Below are 13,621 nucleotides of genomic sequence, written 5' to 3' on the forward strand. Positions count from 1 at the left end.
CCTTAAAATAGACAGAATAGCATTGACAATGTACAAGTATTACCCTAATAGGTCATGAACCAAACTCGTAGTCATCGCGCTGTCTTTATGTAGAGCAAAAGAGACTATAGGTGAAACAAGCATCCAACTTTTGCGAGGTTGACCGACCACTACTCCACAGTTAATTATCGGAACGGGTTGAATCAAATATCAGGTTTATTCATGCGCTGAATTTCATCAAACAATATACAGCAACGCTCGTGTTTACAGGCTCTTGCCCATGAACTTTCTCTTCGTGAAACTAAGCCAGAACTATACTGTGTCAGCGAATCAAATATGGATCCAACTCTTCAATCTTTCCGCTTACCTTGGAGGGTCCAACGCCACCGGGGTATAATCTAGCATGTAGGCGCATGGCGATCTCCTGTCGCACCTGCGAGATGTATCTATAATTGGAAATATAGGTTAGGTCCGACCATATCAGATTGAATAGGGGTGAATATCATACTGGCGAAGACTCTCGGCATCCTGGCGATCGCGTGGGGGCTCAAAGGCCTGGTTAAGCGGGAACGACACATCACCGGGGATAGCAAAGTTATCGAGGGAGGCATTGATCAGTGCCTAGAAGTGAGATGGTGTCAAATTCGGTTCTGCTAGTGCCCTCTCGCAGCATATGCAGCTTACCTTTTCAGCTTCACGGGCATTCATTGTCGGCTTGACCTTCCCGAGGCACTCGCTAATAAACAGGGTTCCGTAAATGAGCATGCGGTCGGCGGGGCCGTTGATCTCGAAGTTGCGGAAAAGGACATTGGCACGGAACAGCGACAAGATCTCGTCGACACAGTCATATGATTCACTTTCGGGGGAGACATCGAGGTCGTCGGTGTTGGGGAGCGGGGGCAATGTGTATGCGGGGCCGCGAGTGCGAGTCCGGAGAGGGAGGATAGGGAAGTTTCCTGTATATAAGACATGCGATGGTCAGTCCGCTGTTCTGCATGTCGCTATTTCGCATAGGAACTGCTGAGCTGCACTCGGGTATCTCGTACCAATCACGGGGACATCGCGGTCCTCCAGGAAGATGGAGTGGTATGCCTGCATTGAGGTTAATAGGGGTTCTTGCGACAGTCGGGAGTACCAATACATACAGGCATATTGAAATAGTTAGCGACAATAAAGTAACTGTAGAGAGATGGTGGTGGAGGGACAAGTTGACGTTAGGCAGGATGTCATCTGTGGAGTCTCCCCAAGCTCCATGATTTTCCGCCCCGAGCCTCTTTACGCGCCCCAGCAACGCGTCGACTTCCATTCTGTTCTCGCTGGTTTACGTGCACTTTTGCATTATTTTCCAATTTTATTCAAGAACTTTACTCTAACGCTTCATAATGTCCGACTACGAAGATGAAATGGACGTGGATGCGCCTAAGGACGTGCAGTTCAGCTCCGACAATGCCAGTGGAAAAAAGAGAACCGCCGCAGATCTGCCAATTGAAGCTCAAGATAACCTTCCCTGGTATGCTTGCTGTCTCTTTGGGCTGCACCGTTTGCTAATCACTGGACAGGGTCGAGAAATATCGACCGAACAGCCTCGACGATGTCTCCGGCCACCAAGACATCCTTGCTACCATCAACCGATTCGTGGATACAAATGTTTGTCTACCTGCGCAGACGGAGAGCAATAAGCTAACACGGCCATATAGCGACTGCCCCATCTCCTGCTCTATGGTCCCCCGGGAACCGGAAAGACCTCGACTATCCTCGCCCTCGCAAGACGAATCTATGGCACTAAGAATATGCGACAGATGGTGTTGGAGCTGAACGCCAGTGACGACCGTGGTATCGATGTGGTTCGGGAACAGATTAAGACCTTTGCAAGTTCGTGGCCTAGGAGTCTCTCGCTGGGGTACATGCTCACCAAAACCTATAGGCACAAAACAAATCTTCTCCATGGCACCCCAGGCTTCCAGCAGCCAAAATCTAGCAGGATACAAGCTTATTATCCTAGATGAGGCTGACGCCATGACTGCCACCGCCCAGATGGCTCTCCGTCGCATTATGGAACGCTACACAGCCAACACTCGATTCTGCATCATTGCCAACTACACACATAAGCTGTCTCCGGCGCTTCTTTCTCGGTGTACTCGATTCCGTTTCAGTCCTCTGAAGGAAGCCGACATTCGGGTTTTGGTGGATCAAGTGATTGAGAAGGAAGGTGTCAGGATACAGCCCGATGCGGTCGATAGTCTAGTGACTCTGAGCAAGGGTGACATGCGACGGGCATTGAATGTGCTTCAAGCCTGCTTTGCCAGCAGTGAGTTCCCTTTTCTCTCTGATTCTGGACAGTCCAATTCACTAATATCCTTTTCAGGCATTCCCCTCCCTATGAGAGACGCCCCGAAGGCACCTCGCGCCGAACCCGAGATTATCACCAACGCAACGATTTACGACTGCATTGCCGCTCCCCACCCGGCAGATATCCAAGAAATCATGGCTACCATCCTCTCCACCAGCGACGTTACCTCCTGCCTCAATACCGTGCAAACCCTCAAGGTCACCAAGGGTCTCGCTCTAGCCGATATCCTGTCCGCTCTCGCCGACCAACTCCAGCAGCTCGAAGTCCCTGCGCAGACCCGTATCACCTGGCTCGAGGGTCTGGGTGAGATCGAATGGCGCCTTGCCGGAGGTGGCTCTGAAGCGGTCCAAACCGGAGGGCTGGTCGGAGTGGTGCGAAATGGATGTGAATTAATGGGAGACAAGGGCGTTGTAATGGCATAGAAAGCGATTTATTTTAATGTTTTAAAGTTCCAGACCAGACAGTCAAGATCCTAAAAACCCTAAGCGGCAGAACTTGCCTAGACTGTAGACGCTAAAAGCCCTAACTAGCGGGGAAAAGGGTCCAATCCAACTGCGACGATTTATCGCACCGCGGGATGCCGCGGAGTTGGTTTTAATTAGCTAATTGCATTTCCTCGGGCTTGGTTAACGTTACTTTATTCTACTAACCTAATTACGGCTAACTGTAACTGTGAATTTATCGGTTTCCTCCGACCATATGGACCTAATGGGTGAGGAGACCCAACTGGACCGCCGGTGGACCATCTCCGCATATGACAAGTAGATAAGTAGACCACCCCCACTCGGAGATTTTTCGTTGTTTTGTTAGCTTCTTTGCCTATCACACCATGCGATACTCGATTCAGGGACTTTTGCTGGCCGCCTCTCTGTCCTCTGTCGAGGCAGAGCGTGTGGTTGGTGCTTATATCTTTGCGCGTCATGGAGATAGAACGCCCAAGGTCTTTGGCAGCACCCAGTTGACTGACCTGGGTTACCGTGAAGTTTTTGATGCCGGTTCTTTCTACAACCAGCGATATATCTCCGACAATTCCTCCAAGCAGATTGAGGGAATCAGCTCAGAAATTGTCAACCCGAAGCAGATCAGTGCCACTGCTCCTTCGGATGCCGTGTTGCAGAACTCGGCCACTGGCTTTTTGCAGGGCGTGTACCCCCCAGTCGGTACGGTAGCTTCCCAGACCCTAGCCAATGGCTCCTCGGTCGAGGCACCCTTGGGCGGCTACCAGCTTATCCAGCTGTCGGCTTCGACTTCGAGCAAGAACAGTGAGGATGCTACATGGTTGCAGGGCGCCAGTGGCTGCCAAAAGGCAAGCCTGAGCAGCAACAACTACTTCACCTCGGACTCCTACACTGCTCTCCTGTCCTCCACCAAGGACTTCTACCAGTCTCTCTCCCCCATGCTGGAAGGGGCCTTCTCTTCCCCCGAGATGTCCTTCAAAAATGCCTACACCATCTTCGATTACCTGAACGTCGGCAGAATCCACAACACTACCAGTACTTTCCCTCACAAGTCAGATCTGACCGACGAGATCTACCACCAGCTGATCTCCCTCGCCGGCAGCCACGAGTTCAATCTGGCGTACAACGCCTCTGAAAAGGTGCGCGCCATCGATGGCGCTGTCCTGGCCGGTGAGATCCTGGCTGGTCTCAACGATACTATCGCCACCGAGGGCAAGTCGAAGCTGAATGTCGGATTCGGTTCATACGGCACCATCTTCTCGCTCTTCGGTCTGCTGCAGATGCCTGCTGCCTCTGTCAATTTCACGGGTATCCCAGACTACGCCTCGTCAATGGTCTTCGAGTTGGTGACCAATGCCTCGGGCACCGACTTCCCTTCGACATCCGACCTCAGCGTACGCTTCATGTTCCACAACGGTACCATCACTGGTGGCTCCGAGCCCACCGTTTACCCACTGTACGGCCAGTCCAGCGAGCTCCTCTCCTGGGAAGACTTCTCCTCCAAGACCAAGGAGATCGCCGTGACCTCTGACGAGGAGTGGTGCACCATGTGCGGCAACACAGATGGCAAGTGTGCCAGCTCCGACAACCCCACCACCTCCAGCGCCGCCAGCACCTCTAGCACTGGCGGCTCAGGCATGTCTCGGGCCGTGGCCGGTGTAATTGGCGCTATGGTCACCCTCGCTGTGATTCTTGGTTTGCAGGCTCTGTTCTTCCTGGTTGGTGGATTCCGCATTGCTAAGAGGAACAAGGCTGGTCCTGAGGTGAGCTCGCATGCTGTTGTGGAGGTGGATAAGAAGGCCTAGGCTGGTATAACAAGGAGATAATGTAATGTGTTGGTCAGACCAGGGGGTAATTCTCGAGTCTGTGACTTGCTTGGGGAATTCAATATGTGTTATGAGTCTATGAAAACACAAGTAGTAATGTGATCTGAATTGAACTATTAAACTAGTCACTTACCAAGGGAGTAACTAACTCACATTCTTAAATTAGCTTTCAATTTCAACCAATTATCATAAATTAGTCCTATATAATCCCCCCGGACATCCCGCAGATTCACCGCCTTTCACTGAACAACACTGGACCTCCCTCTCAATCCTCCTTACCACAAAATGCCTCGTCAGCAGATCAACCTAGAGCCCTATCGAGAGGAAATCATATCCCTCTTCCACCACGGAGTCAGTAGTGATGCAATCAGCCACACCCTGGAGAGTCGCCATAACATCCAAGTGAAAGAGCGAACAATCCAGTCCCGCCTCCGCAAGTGGGGCATCCGCAAACGACATCGAACAACGACAAGCGATGAAGCTCTACATTCACGGATCCAAATACTCTTCGTGGAAGAACGACTGACTGACAAGGCCATGCTGAGAGTCTTGCAGCAGGAGGGGTATGGAATCTCTGAACGGACCTTACGACGGCTGCGGTTCAAGTTAGGGCTTCATGCCAGAGCTTCTTCTGAGCAGGAGCAGAGTCAAAATCAGCAGGATCAAGATCATCTAGCAATAAGCCTTCCTCCGGCTGTGGTTCAGGCTCAACCGGTGTGATTTTGGCTTTTGGGGTTGCAGCAGGCTTCACTGGTTACTTCGAGTTCTTTCACGGGCCCTAAGCAACAGTCTTCTCGATCGCGACAGCATGATTATGAGCAAGTACATTGCCCTATGCGACAATCACGATCTCAAAATCGTTCCATGCAAGCCAACTGCAACGACTGCTGTTCCCCCTCATCAGCACGTCGACAATGATGATCCAGGGCGCACTCAAGCACTTGGATGACTTGGTCCACCTTCAATGGCCGACTTACAATGCGGTGTTTTGCAAACGACTCACTGAAGGAACAACAACAGTCTTCATTCTTTACATCCAAGCCCAAACCTGGACTTTCCTTCTGGCCATGGAGATCAACCCCTTCGAAGATTCACCACATCACATCCATTGCGCCGAAATACCCGGATCCGATGAAAAATGTTCATATGATACCCATCAGCGACCTTTCAGCTCTACACTTTACCCGACATTACAGTTTATCTTTCCAAATGCGACCAAATCCCCAGCCTCTGTGTCAACTAGTAGTGTTCTGGCCGAGATGACACTGCAGAATATGTCCAATTTAGTGTTAAACATGATAGCAGTTGTATTGAATCACGTATTTTTGTCAGTTGTTGTCTGTTGACGAAAGTAATTGAGGACCAGATTGGTATCACGTGCCATGACGTTTTCTGTAACTTTTGATCGAAGACATTCGACACGCAACGTTCGCGAGGTGCCACCTCACCTAATACCCTCTAAGTCCCAATCCTCGTGGGCGCGTCATACTCTGGCTATCTGTCATTATGTCCTCACAATACGCCAGCGAGCCCAATCCCACCGCGTCGGCCACACTCAACACGACGGTTGGTCCGATCCAGATCGCGCTCTTCGCAAACCAGACCCCTCTTACCTGCAAAAACTTTCTCCAACACTGCAAAGACAATTACTATGCGGGAACAATTTTCCACCGAGTAGCCCCGGATTTCGTGATCCAGGGTGGTGATCCCACTGGCACAGGTTCCGGCGGCACGTCAATCTACGAATATCCGGAATTCGAATACGACCCCGAAGCTCGGGACCCGAACGAGCGGGTTGTTTTGCGCGATGAGCTTCACAGTCGGCTGCGCTTCAATCGGCGTGGGCTGCTGGGCATGGCCAAGAGCGAGGATGGGACATACGGCAGTCAATTTTTCATTACGCTTGCGAACACAGAGCGTGAAATGAACGGGCAGTGTACAATTTTCGGCAGATTGGAAGGAGATAGTATCTACAATGTGTTGAAGATCGCGGATGCAGAGCGCATTGAGGGCACTGAGCGACCTGTTTATCCGATCAAGATTACCTCCTGCGAGGTCGGAGAGTTAGGGCCCTTGGAGGGCAAGTTGAAGGATCGCCAGGCTCTCTCGACTGCATCAAGACCAGAGAAGGCCGCACCCAAAAAGAAAAAGAAAGCACCTAAAGGCGGGAAAACACTGCTGAGTTTTGGAGATGATGAAGGTGATGAGGGAATGCCAATGCGCCCAGCAAAGCCTAAATTCAACACCAAATTGGTCGCGGATGCACCAGATGCGCAGACAGATGCACCAAAGCCTAAGTCTCAAACCGATGCCCCGTCACAGCCTCGCAAACGGCCAAGGTCACCATCCCCCAGACGGTCAGCGTCACTGGAACGCAAAAAGCGCATTAAGACACCAGAGCCAGAAACCCAACTCCCTGTCCAGGACCCTGAGTCGCCTATTCGGTCTCCAACCCCAGAAGCTCCACGCGCAAAGGAGTCCAAGTTATCCAAGACAAACTCCCAGATTGCCAATCTAATGGCATCAATGCGCCGAGACGTCAACACTGGTCCAAAGGACACAGGTCGCAAGAAGTCCGCACTCGAATCCATGATCCCCGAAACCTCAATTCGAGGACGAAGACGACCACCACCAGGGTCGGCCAACAGCTCAAGCCGCAACGGTACAGGACCCAGCAACGCGGCAGAGCGAGAAGCCCTTCAACTTTTCAACGCCTTCAAGGCCAAATTAGAAAGCGCCAAACCCGAAATTACGCCAGCATCACAAACCAAAACTAACGGCAAAGAAAGCACACAAACCAAAGACGCAGACGAAGACGAAGAAGCCCAACTCTGTGACCTACACTTCATCGCCAACTGCCAATCCTGTCAATCATGGGACGATCCAGGCGCAGACGCAGCCGATGATCCCGCACAAGAAGAAGATTGGCTCTCGCACGAACTACGTTTTGGAAAGGATACGCTTGGCAAAGACTTAGAGTGGAAGAAGAAAAACCAGGAAGCCGATTCACTTATGGTTATTGATCCTCGTGAGAAGGAGAAGGAAGTTGTTGGCAGTGGTAGTGGGAAGAAGCGTGGATTCCAGCGGGATCGTGAGCGTGAGCGGAAGCGTGAACGGGCTGGAGATTTGGAGTGGGAGAGGGGACGATGATTTTGATGTCCTCATTCTCTACTTGTCTAGTGGACTATACAGAAACACAGAAATGCATAGGGCTATTTGTAGTATCATCTGCTTGGGTCGTAGATAACGTTGGTGAGGACATACACCTGGGCATGTTTGTACCTCGTAAGTTGATAAACCTATAGGTCTACATGATACTTTCTGTTAAATGTTGGCCACTTTGAATACATGTCCCTCCAGATCTTAGTGGGATTTCTCGATCTCACTCTCATCATTTCACATTTCCCATTCAAAATGAGTTTGCAAGGTACGATCTACACTGCCATTCTAAGGGAATCTGCCCCGACTTTGAGGTAAGTGGCCTATGACTCCCACACAATCCATCGAATACCTAATATTTCTATGATACCCTCTAAATCAAGCCTGAGGAGATTCAAGCTGTGTCAGGTTACAACGATCCTAGTAACCCCGGGGGACGGGATCTGTATCAACGGCATAAAGTACACGACGATCCAAGCAGATCCTAGAAGTATCTAGGGCCGGAAGGTAAGATCCACCATGAAACCGTGCTACAATCGATATAAATGCATTGTTTCTAGGGCCATGAGGGTGTTTGCATTGTGAAGACTCGGGAGACGATAATTGTTGTGAAGTATTCTGAAGGTGTGCAGTTCGTAAACGCTGCCAGGGTTGTTGAGGGTATGGGTGACTATTTGCTTGACTCGAGACGGCAGGTTTTGACACTGATGGTAATCCACGAGTCTGGTGTATTTGAAGTATAAATTTGGTCGTTCTGGGGCTGAAGATGGGCCAGTAGGCCCTGACATGAGAGCCCGTTACAGGGGGTATCCGAGGAAGCTTCAGAATAGAACGATTTACATATACTTTGTAGTTTGTGGGCCAGTATCCTCTCTGATACGTAGTCTACAACACTGATGGTACACTCAGATAGGAAGACTGGCATTTTATTTCTGCTGTTCTAGTCTAGCGTCAAATGATACAAGTTGAATCCCTACTCTATCCTATACTAGGGTCACTGATAGGGCATCTGAGTAATTTAACGGGGTTCAAAAGAGCTACGCGCTTGGGTTACATGATTTTACTAATAAACATGGCCAAAGTATGAGAATATATATGATTATTTCATCTCTGTCTAGTCTCACTGCACAGCCACAGCTGATTTGAGTCAACAAGTTAGGCGCCCAAGCCATTTCAGACACATCCTCTTTCGGTTTCCTTTCAACTTTCTTTCTTTGACCACAATTGTCGCAATGTTCACAATTTTTGCCAAAATAAAACACTTCTTTACTCGAGAGTCTGATTCCGAGCCTAGGGGCAAAGCAAAACCAACAAGACGGGAAAAAAGGGCCCAAAAGCGATTCGCCAGAGAGCACATTCAGAGAGTTCGTGCGCGCGAGCAAGAACTGCTTCGTGCACGGAAAGCAAAGCCTACATGGCAATGGATCGAGCCATATCAGAAGGAGACAAGACGAAGATAATATCCCAGTATCTCATCAGTTCGACTCCAGCCGTCTTGCAAACTCCCCGGCTTGGCTATCGTCGCACAGACACCTTTTTTTCCATCGTTTGGCCGCCGTCCAAGACAGCGACCCTATCACAATCAAGCAGTGTGTGGAACAAGTCAGTGATCACTTTGTGAACGTTCGCATCCGTCTCTTCAGGGAGCGTTTTTCACGAAAGGGAGTCGAGATGCGTGATAACGGTAGAATGCTGCTAAGCCTGTCTTCACTCGGACTCGGTGTCGTCCCCTTCCGAGCTTTCTTTCTCAAGATCAGGATATCCTAATCCTGCATGTACCATGCCAGTTCTCGCAGGCTCGCAACTGCTCCAGGCTTGCTGGATGCCTGTCTTCAGCAAAGGATCTGAGTCCCCTGACGCCCAACACGCCCCCTCGACGAGCTTATCGTACTCGTGCCTCGGTTCCTCAACGAGCAGTGTGGTTGAAACCAATATCGTCATAAACAGATTCATTTGATATTCCGAGTTGATACTCCGCAGACAATACTTGCGGCCCTAGCCCAGTTGTTCCTGTAGTTCACGGTCGAAGGTCCCACAGAACGGGATGCGAGCTCTGAAGCTGCCGTTCTTGCCAGATCACGAGCTTTCGATAGACTAAGTTTCTTATGACCTCCATGATAGTGTTGAATCTCGACATGCACGCCACTGTCATGAAGGATCTTGGAAAGGCGAACAATCGACAAAAGCTGTTCAAGGCTCGGTCATGTCATTCCATTCTACCTCGAGTCTCTCAAAGCAGGTCGTAGAGAATCATGTGCACGAGCTGTGCGAAGAGTGTGATGGCCGCAGTATTTGGTACGATCTCGTCCTCCGTGTCAGGTAGCAATAGCAAACGACTTTCGTATCCATGGGGTCCAGTCTTGACGGCCTTCTGTGGCAGTTGCACTAGACGGACATGATCTGGCACACCATCGACAGTAACAGTCTGTTGCAGTAGCAGCCGCGGCACAGCAAATTATCCTGTCCATAGAGCATTGGCCTCTTTCAGGCTATCCATAGAACGATTCGTTTGAATCACCTTGATACAGTCTTTAGATGTCGTAAGGATAGACCGTGCTCCTGATACAATGGTGATTCCATAGTCGGTATAGTGTTTAAGGAAGAATTCGGGTGGTTTTAGACACGGGGAGATTGTACGAAGCATGATGTACTGCTGGTGTAAGGCCTTGGAGCCAGAGCCGAAGACTTATGAGGGAAGTGTGTTGATGGTTTTTGACTTGAGACGAGCAGTCTCGTATTGATTGACTTTGCGGACCATGATTCCTTTTCACAAAACAATGTCAGAAATCTCGAGCAGCTTGTCCCGGCATGCTGAATTGAAGAACTTGGCAACGACGAGCTCATTGAGCTGGCGTTCACGGTTCGATTCATTGGGACGGGGAGCGCAGCGCTTATTGATTAAGATAGACTTGATGTAACGATGTGAAGATGAAGTGAGTTGCAAGGGAAGAAGAAAACGTATTCCAAGTAGTAGGTGTGATCTCCGAGGCTAGCATGAATCAGGCAAACCACCATGAGGTTGATGGATGATCTGAACGAGCATTCGAATGAGCATTTGAACGAGCATCTGAGGGATTATTTGAACGAATATCAGTTGATTGAATTATTATTAAGATAGAACGATCTAGAAAGATATCACACAAAGACATCAACGAGGCAGGGTAGCAAAGACGATTAACCCTAACCATCGTGATATAGCAAAGTCAAGGACAAAGCGAAGTTATCTCATTTGTATTTCAAGGATCGTTCATAGTTCATTTTTACAGGGCATCCGCCCAGTATCACCTCCATATAAACAAAAGAACGCCTGCGTTACGCCTAATTTTGTTTCCATCCAAGCCCTAACCCGCTTGTCCACCCCACATCGTGTACGGTATGACTTAACGTTATCAGATCACGCCTTCCTGCGTCGCTTCGTGGCACTGCCACCATCATCGACAACTTCGGGATTCTCCGTTACTGTGGGGCTGGTGGCTTCACTATCCGTCAACTGCTCGATGACGCGCCCAGAATCATCGTAGCCAGTGCCATCGAAGCCGTAGTTGTAGGCTGGATCGCCCTGGCTGTTGGTGTTATCGAAGAGATCGCCATCGGCGGGGATGTGGTCAAAGTCGAATAGGTCATTTGTGTCGCCGTCGTCGGCTTGGATGGTCCCCATCTGATCAGTTGTGTTCTGGCCTGGTACTGATAGATGGCTCATCGGGTTCTCGGCCTGTTTCTTCAGATCGGAACCCGCATCACCGATGTCGGTGAAGTAGTCGTTGTTGAATATTTGGTCGAGGTCAAGCGGGGGAGGGGGTACATTTCCGTCACTGTCGAGACCAGGAATAGTTCCGTTCGGACTCAGGGGTTGAAGGAGGCTGGTCAAATTCTGGACGGAACGGTCCTGTTCGGCCTGCATTTTGACCAAGTTATCGATCTCTTGACGGGTGCTGGCTAGCCGACCTGAGTAGTTGTGCGGCATAGGCGGTGGGTCCGGCGAGATGAGAGCATTATTGGGAGATACGCCAGCATTGGGTTCTGTGGTATTTGTTTCGTTGGCCATAAGTCGCAGCATGTCCGCACGTTGATTCGCTGTAAGTGGGACGTTGCCGCCATGGTTTTCAAGGGAGGAAAGGACGTCCGGGAACTCGGAGAAGTTTGTTGGAACCCCGTTGCGTGCATTAGAGTTCTGGATGACAGACATGATATCCTGTCGAGGGAAGCCCTCGTCTGTTTGATCATTTGGCACGTTTGAGGCGCTCGGCCGAGGACTATGATCAAAGACCTCTTCCACATGGCCCGGCTGTGTAGCACTGGGTTGCCGGTTGTGGCCTCGAGACCGTGTGTCATAGGGAGCATTGGCAGCTGGTGAGATTGTGTTCGCGCGGCGACCTTCATCAGATGTCGGGGGTGCTTTCAAAAGAAGTGGTTGTTTCTTCATCCTTTGGTTATTAGGGCTTGTCATCGAGCCCAGCGCGTTGCTCAGGTAGTGATCATCAACGTCCACAATATTGCCTTGATCCTGCGAGATGGCTCCAGCAAAGGAATTGGCGAGGTTTTGAGGGCCATCTTGTCCCTGCAAACTGCGGTTGTATACTGTCGCGAGGAAAGTCAAAATGGCATTGATGGAGTTCTCATGGCGAGTGTGTTGCTCCTGGAAGTTGGCTGCCTGCGCATACAGCTGCTCGTGTTCTTTTCGCAGTCTGCTAATTGTGGTTGAGATAATTGACTGCTGCTGACGGATCGCTTGAAGTTCGCGATAGACGCCAGAAAGTTGTTCATTAGGCACAGAGCTGTCTGTGACTAAAGACAGCTGTTGTGGCCTAGAACGAGTATCGCGAGCAGTGGATGTGCCATCTTCAGCATACTCATCCATTTCATTATCATCAATATCCTCCGTCTTCACGCGGGTGCCGCCTTTGCTGGGTTTGCTGGCATGGCCTGTAGCGTTCTTCGGCTTCTGGATGAGCCACAGCAAATCTGGGTGGCCACGTTTGAAATATGGGTTTGCGTATTCGCTAGGACTCTTGTTCTTCCGCTCGCTGGCACGCATCGAATTATCGGAAAGTCCGACCTTTTTGTGAAAGCCGTACATATTCAGCTGTCGGACGAAAGATGCGTAGTTGTTGTGTTTGAAAAGTTCCGGGATTAACGTCCTCGCGAATTCATCCTCGTCCAAAACGATGAAAGAGTTGCCATCGTCGGACCAACGAATCAATTCCGTATTCTTGGACTCGTCAAGAAAGCTGTGTTCGACAATTAGCCCTAATCCTTGGCGCCAAAATAAAATATAGATCATACCTGCTCAATTTCTGCACAAACGGAGGGATCTGTTTCCGTTTTGCTTGTGCTTCTCTTTTCGCAGTCTGTGCGCGCCGGTAGAGCTCTTCCAGCGACTCTCCCCATGCGCCGCTCTCGCCATTGCCTGTGTTGCCCCCATTTTCAACATATGATGCGGGCGCCTGCTCGTACCCGCGGTTCCGGCTGATCAGCTGGTTCTGGTTTTGATTCTGGTTGTGGTTTGCCTGTCGGCGAGCGAGTTGGTTAGATGCTGTCGCAGCCGGTGCAGACACATCTTCAGGAGGCGCAAATCCCACAGGATTGTATGAGTTATCGGAGAAAGCGGAGGTATTGATAGCGTTAGAGGGATTCTGGCCCCATTGTAAGAATTGATCGTTCGAAAGCTGGGATCCGGGGTTTGCGGCGGTAGGAAAGTTGGGGACAGTATTCATCTGAGGATGAACGACTGGGGCTGTTCCTGGGGCAGGTCTCTTGCGAGTCGCACCCTGGGAACTCATGGTGATGGACGGGCGCAGTGGTGTTGAATGTTATCGCGGGGAACCTGAATGTGGTTCTGACTTGACTTT

The 13,621-nt window shown here is 50.3% G+C and overlaps 6 protein-coding genes across 6 annotated transcripts; 4 read left to right on the forward strand and 2 right to left on the reverse strand.

Moving 5' to 3' along the window:
* Positions 1-243: 243 nt before the first annotated feature.
* Positions 244-1,130, reverse strand: N7446_008988 (actin-related protein 2/3 complex subunit 3; the record flags this gene model as incomplete). Its single annotated transcript, XM_058517733.1, has 6 exons — positions 244-291; positions 347-425; positions 488-600; positions 664-935; positions 1,026-1,071; positions 1,125-1,130. 6 exons carry the CDS (start codon positions 1,128-1,130, stop codon positions 244-246), a joined length of 564 nt encoding a protein of 187 aa, XP_058368521.1.
* A 134-nt stretch (positions 1,131-1,264) lies between these two features.
* On the forward strand, positions 1,265-2,759 carry N7446_008989 (replication factor C subunit 3). The gene is made up of 5 exons (XM_058517734.1): positions 1,265-1,489; positions 1,539-1,626; positions 1,677-1,851; positions 1,904-2,287; positions 2,345-2,759. Exons 1-5 carry the CDS (start codon positions 1,362-1,364, stop codon positions 2,749-2,751), a joined length of 1,182 nt encoding a protein of 393 aa, XP_058368522.1. The 5' UTR covers positions 1,265-1,361; the 3' UTR covers positions 2,752-2,759.
* A 399-nt stretch (positions 2,760-3,158) lies between these two features.
* N7446_008990 (uncharacterized protein) lies at positions 3,159-4,592 on the forward strand (the record flags this gene model as incomplete). The annotated part of the gene is made up of 1 exon (XM_058517735.1): positions 3,159-4,592. One exon carries the CDS (start codon positions 3,159-3,161, stop codon positions 4,590-4,592), a length of 1,434 nt encoding a protein of 477 aa, XP_058368523.1.
* A 306-nt stretch (positions 4,593-4,898) lies between these two features.
* N7446_008991 (Clr5 domain-containing protein) lies at positions 4,899-5,333 on the forward strand (the record flags this gene model as incomplete). The annotated part of the gene is made up of 1 exon (XM_058517736.1): positions 4,899-5,333. One exon carries the CDS (start codon positions 4,899-4,901, stop codon positions 5,331-5,333), a length of 435 nt encoding a protein of 144 aa, XP_058368524.1.
* A 786-nt stretch (positions 5,334-6,119) lies between these two features.
* cwc27 (putative peptidyl-prolyl cis-trans isomerase) lies at positions 6,120-7,763 on the forward strand (the record flags this gene model as incomplete). The annotated part of the gene is made up of 1 exon (XM_058517737.1): positions 6,120-7,763. The coding sequence occupies one exon, from the start codon at positions 6,120-6,122 to the stop codon at positions 7,761-7,763; it is 1,644 nt and encodes a 547-aa protein (XP_058368525.1).
* A 3,403-nt stretch (positions 7,764-11,166) lies between these two features.
* On the reverse strand, positions 11,167-13,552 carry N7446_008993 (uncharacterized protein; the record flags this gene model as incomplete). The annotated part of the gene is made up of 2 exons (XM_058517738.1): positions 11,167-13,000; positions 13,056-13,552. 2 exons carry the CDS (start codon positions 13,550-13,552, stop codon positions 11,167-11,169), a joined length of 2,331 nt encoding a protein of 776 aa, XP_058368526.1.
* Positions 13,553-13,621: the final 69 nt, after the last annotated feature.

The sequence above is a fragment of the Penicillium canescens genome (assembly GCF_028828765.1).
Source record: "Penicillium canescens strain IBT 15451 chromosome Unknown utg000006l_segment0_segment0, whole genome shotgun sequence".
NCBI classification, from domain to species: domain Eukaryota; kingdom Fungi; phylum Ascomycota; class Eurotiomycetes; order Eurotiales; family Aspergillaceae; genus Penicillium; species Penicillium canescens.